Consider the following 6,151-nt stretch of genomic DNA (forward strand, 5'->3'; position numbering starts at 1 on the left):
CACACACACACACACACACACACACACACACACACACACACACACATGCACGCAAACAAGCAATCAAATATTATATTTTGAAATGCAATACGCATTTTATTCAATTTTTGTCATCGAAGATTTTAAGATTGCCACTGGGCAGATAGTGGAAAAAATCCGAGGGGGGCATTCTGGACCCCCATCTTGATGTGGTGCTTGTATGCGTGCGTACACACACACACACACACACATACTGATATTTCGTATTATTTTTGTTCCACACGATGATAGGTTGTTTGTATTAAATAAATAATATCGTGATGTTATCAATTTCATCTGCTAAAAAGCGAGATATAAGTGAAAAACATGACGCATAAATGCCGAGCTGACGTTAAAATTTTTCGATATTATTATATGTTTATAATACGATGTATTCTGCGTTGTTCGTGAATTCTTTATTCCTGTAGTAATGGCATAATAAAAACAAGAAATATTTTGTATGATTTATTCGCAACGCGTTTCTTTGTATATACACCCTTTTTTTTGTTTGTTTATTATTTTACTTTTTTTTTCTTTTTAACGGAGTATTTTTTTTTCGCGCCACCGCCTCCTCCGCTGTTGTCGTCGCGTACGTCACCGAATGACGCGTGTAAACTAATATTTTTTTTATAGTTATAATCATTAATGATAAGACAACTCAATTATTCCATAATTTACTATATAATAAAATGTATCATAGTTACTATTATATTGTTATTATTTATGAAATATATTTGTGAACTATTTATATGTAATAGTATATAGACGTAAAAAACCAATCAATCTGTTCATATAAAAGCGTACAATTGAGCTAAGTACGTAGTATACGATTTTCGCGTGTAATGGCTTGCATATGCAAAACGCCTGAATTTTACTGTCGAAAAACATAAAATCAAAAACTGTATTTTATAGAATTTATAGATTAAAATGTAAAACCAACGAAAAATGACAAAATATCCGATTATTAGGTAGTGATATATTATAACATTGTATATGTATATTATATAATATACTTAAAAAACTGTATAAATGTATTTTTATTATAAAAGTAAAAATAGTTTCTAAAACAAATTATAAATGTTATGACTGGAATTGAATAAACTAAATATTAAACGATAATTTTTTTATACGACGATTGAATAATATCAATCTTTACTGTATTATAATATAGTGTACCTACCTACTTATTATTATTAGAATAAATAATTTGATCTATCAATCAATCCGTTTATTGATACCGATATAGACAGTGGTATTTTACAACATCTACCGAATACGTTCAACGATTACAACATAATATTATAATAACAATTATTTGTATATTAAGAGCATGTCAGCACATTTTTTGTTTTCTGTATCTCACCCGTACACGATAAATTTATTATCGCATTATTAAATTTAAATTTGTAAAATTTATCCATGCTTATACATCGGTTTTCTTACTCACGGTATTTAAATTTTTATGCAAGTCATGGATACGGAAAATATACTACGCTTCTTTGAAATGCTGATTTATCGCATAGAATCGAAATATCGTGAAAAAATCCAACGTATACACACAGACAATGCTTTAATTTTTTAAGTCCAATAACAGGTGAATTCACTTTGATAATAATCCCAATCTAATGCGAGATTGGTTCTGCCGAACGGAAATTTGCCATGTCGCGCGTGGGTCAAAGAGAGCGAGAGAGTGAGAGAGAAAAAACAAAATGTGGTGCGCTGACATCGTCTTAACGATATTAATAACTTACGTAAAACCGTTCGGCACTGTCGGGACGCGAACCCAATCGGTTGTATATACCTACAAAACATAATATAATAGGTATATAATAACGTAACGCAACGATAATACGATTTTTTTTTTTATATATTATTATTATATGTACGTATATAATATATATTATAAACCGATGGAAAAAATATTTATTATATATAATAATCGTATACATATATATATATATATACACGGTGCGGCGGCGTTTATGCGGTGACCGGACCGGAGGCATTTACTGTATGTATACACTATCATGCACGGTCCGTAAAAATCGTGCGATAACTCTCAACGATAATAATCCGACGCGACCGAACAAACCGAAAGTATCCTCGACCGGTCTACACGTCGGACGCGTCGTACCTACTTTATTGTGTTGTACACTTTATATTATATTACACGTCGTTGCGGCGTCGACAGTACAATGCAAAAACTAACCGATGTGTTTTTTTTTTTTCATTTTTTTTTTTTTTTTTTTTTTTATTTTTTTTTTTTTTTTTTTTTTTTACGAGCGAGGAAAAAAAAAAAAAAAAAATAAATCGAAATCGCTATAGTATACCCATAATAATAATATTATACATTTTATACTATACTCGTGTACACCGCCGCCAGAACGTTCCGGGAGGCGCTCTCCCTCTCGGCCGACTATAATAATAATATGTAATAACATTACAATATAAACATCGTTAATTTATCACCGTCGTCATCATCATTATTATTGTTATTATTATTTTAATTCATAAGTGCTACTCGGTGGTCGTCTCGTAGCCGGTGATTCGATTGTGCCGCGCGAATAATAATGTGAATAGTATAATATATTATGCGAGTAGATAGCTAACTCTAATATCGCAGCCGCGTGTATTATTTTAAAAGGCAATATTGTTATATAATACGCGTACCTATACGATAATCATTTATATAATTGCAGCAAGCAGTTTATTACCGACGTATTGATTATTATTATTATTATGTACTTAACGTGGCCATTTTTAACTACAGCTTATTATACCGCGGCCGGGTTGATAAATCATAATATACCGCTGTCCTGTATAATTGCGTGGGTATATAGATATATTATAGTATAATTAATTATAGATCGTCCATCACAGTTTTTTACCGTTGAAAGAATCACTCAGTGTATCATATAGGTAGGACATCATCGTATTTGCCACCTTACCCGGTACACGCCCGGAAACGTGAAAAAAAACCACCCTGACAGCCGCAACGGTGGTGACTACGATCGACGAAAACCAAAAACCCTGGCCCACCCACTGCCCACCAAATTCCTCTAAGCCGTCGATGCCGTTACTGATTCGTGTGGGTTTTTGCGCAGATCCCGTACCTGGAGGTGCACACGGAAGACACCCGGCGGTCTCGAGCCAAGCGCAACGTGCTGGGAAAGGATTGCGACGAGAACTCGAAAGAGCAGCTATGTTGCAGGTACCCTCTGACGGTCGATTTCGAGGACTTCGGCTGGGACTGGATCATCGCGCCCAAGAAGTACGAGGCCAACTATTGTTCGGGCGAGTGTCCGATGGTGTACCTACAAAAGTACCCGCACACCCATCTCGCACAGCTCACCAACAAGTCGGGCACGTACCCGGGCACCGGTCCGTGCTGCGCTCCTCGCAAGCTGTCCGCCATATCCATGTTGTACTTCGACCAGGATTTCAACATCATCTACGGACTGCTGCCCGGCATGGTGGTGGATAGGTGCGGGTGTAGTTAGGCACATCGCCGCCGTCGCCGTTTTTGCGAGCTCGTCGTCAAAAATATGATAATATTATGTAAAAATATTATAATTTTATTATTATTATATATTTTGTTCCGGTTGCGTATTTGTCATATACCTATACTATATATATATATATATTATTAGCGTTTTTATCTTGTATTTTGTTCGTTCGTTTGTTTTATTCTTCGTTTTAAAATTCTACCCTCTAATCAAACGTACTTGCGTGCACTGCAGGAATATACGGAATGTTTTTTATAATTATTTACATCTCGTTATATCGTTATATAGACGCTGTTCTGCGTACAGTGAAAATTCTTTTTTTATTGTGTAGGTAATAGAATAATATTAGGCATTTCGTAATCTTCGACGTTACTGACACAAACTACTATTTTGATCGTTCTGTGCAATATAATTTAAATAGTAAATTTTCGCGATTGCGACACGGAAAAAATATTACTAGAATCGGTTCTTCCATCCGTCCGTGATCGTTAAACATCCGACAGAAAAACCTCTAACAACAAAATATGATATTAAACTCTATACTTTACATACATATAGGCATTATCTGCGCATAATACTTGTATGAATATCATAATAATATAGTAAATACGTAGACGATTTCTTTATTTATGAACGTCATTTTTAAATCGACGACAATCTGCAGCAAGAACACTGCACTAGTCAATTATTAACTTTTTGTCTATACATGTACCTATATATAAGCGAAAACAATGTACTGAACGGCAATTATGTGTAATACCTATTTAGCTGTTTTTCTTTTAAAAATGAATTCCTTTCACGCAGTGCCTCTTTTTGTATTCTTATTTTCTTTACAAACACGCGATTCTCTCAGTATTTAAAGTATAGATACTTGGTCGCATTAAAAAAAAAAATATATATACATAATATATAACCTATTTACATCTATTGTAATGAATAATAATTAATTTCATGCACTACCTCGCTTTCGTATAGGTTACATTCATTATTATTATTATTATTCTTCTTATTATTATTTGAAGACATTTTCCCCTATTATATAATCAACTTATATTTTATAAAATGAAAAAAACCCACTGTATTGTTATTGTATCATGTACATAATTTAAGTTACTATAGTGTACCTATCTGCAATTATTATATTATTTTTCTTTGGGTTCTCATCTACCTATTAATTTTGTTATGCACCGAGTATTTACGTTTTATCTATATGTACATTTTCAACTGGATTTTATGTAGTTAGCTGTTCTTAAACACGGTTATTTTGATTAAAGTGCTATGGACAAACTATAGAAAAATAGAATATTATCTATTAACGGTTATGCTAGGTATATAAATAGATATAACTTATAGTTTATGAAGCATCAAACATCCGTCGTAGAATTTATTATTATTGATTTAAATAATCATTTTCTGGTATTATTCAGTTATATTTGTCACATTTTTAATACATTTATATACATTTATTTAAGTTCCTTTTTGATTAGAAAATAACATTTATGCCAGACTCTGATAATTTTTTTTTCAAATATTATATTTAGTCAATATATTTTATATTATTACTTCTAAATTATATCATTTAATAAATTCATTTATTTATTACGAGTTAAACAATAATGCGTATTAAATTTGTGAATAATGAATAAATAATAATAATAATTACTTATAAAATATATTATATTACGATAATAAAAAGAAAAACTAGTGTAAGAAACATAGCTATGATTAATAAACGTATTATGTAATAATTTACAAAGAAAGGTGTTAATGATTACTGTTATGTGTATAAGGTAAAACCTATGTTGGAAATAATTCATAAAATTATTATTTTAAATATAATGTAATACATATTATATTTATTATTTACTTGTAGAATAATGTCAAAACAATTCATGATATTGTATAAATAATATTTAAATTTAAGTATTAATATCGAATTATTTTACGTTATGGTAAATATTTAAACAAAATATCAGGATGAGCATCTTTAATTGTTATTAAAATGTACGTTACTATTAAAATATAGCCAGAATATTATGTTACAGTAAAGTTAAATAAAATTTAAAACATATACATAATTTATTGTTTTGTGGTTTTGTACAACTATTGTAGTTAATTGTGTATGCAATTGATTTATGTCGTAAAATAAAACACTGCAAGATTGTATCAACTGCAACTAATTAAAATACATTGCGACATTGTAAATAACAATACCGAAATTAAACAATAAGGAAATAAATATCGAAATTAAATTTTAAATTACATGGCTATATTTTTCAGCCATTTACGATTTAAGTAAATTGGACTGAAAAAATAGTTTTAAATGTTAATTCTTCTTTATACAATGGACTTCATTTAATTTTTTACATTTTGTTGTTTTCATACATAACTTTGTTCAGTTGTCAAGCAAATAATAATAATAATAATAATGAAATAAAAACCCGACTAAAATATTTTTTAATAAACGTAAAAGGTATATATGCATGAGTTGGAAAAATACTTGTAACACTAATATTATAAAAATATTTTATTATTTCTTTATAAAAAATAAAAAAATACAATCCATGTATGTAGTCATTAAAATAAAATAAAACAGTATATTTCTTGGTAACGAATTTTTGAATACA

At 30.3% G+C, this 6,151-nt stretch overlaps 1 protein-coding gene across 4 annotated transcripts in view; it reads left to right on the forward strand.

Moving 5' to 3' along the window:
- The window catches only part of LOC112596206 (growth/differentiation factor 8-like), a 43,541-nt gene extending 39,005 nt beyond the window's left edge, over window positions 1–4,536 (forward strand). For all 4 annotated transcript variants that reach the window (XM_025341697.1, XM_025341699.1, XM_025341700.1 and 1 more), the window contains exon 5: window positions 3,123–4,536. In XM_025341697.1, coding sequence (XP_025197482.1) covers window positions 3,123–3,518 — 396 coding nt within the window. In that variant the 3' untranslated portion in view covers window positions 3,519–4,536. The remainder of the gene's footprint in view (window positions 1–3,122) is intronic.
- The last annotated feature ends 1,615 nt before the right edge of the window (window positions 4,537–6,151 follow it).

The sequence above is a fragment of the Melanaphis sacchari genome, unplaced genomic scaffold (assembly GCF_002803265.2).
Source record: "Melanaphis sacchari strain LSU unplaced genomic scaffold, SCAv2.0 Contig310_pilon_pilon, whole genome shotgun sequence".
Lineage (NCBI taxonomy): Eukaryota > Metazoa > Arthropoda > Insecta > Hemiptera > Aphididae > Melanaphis > Melanaphis sacchari.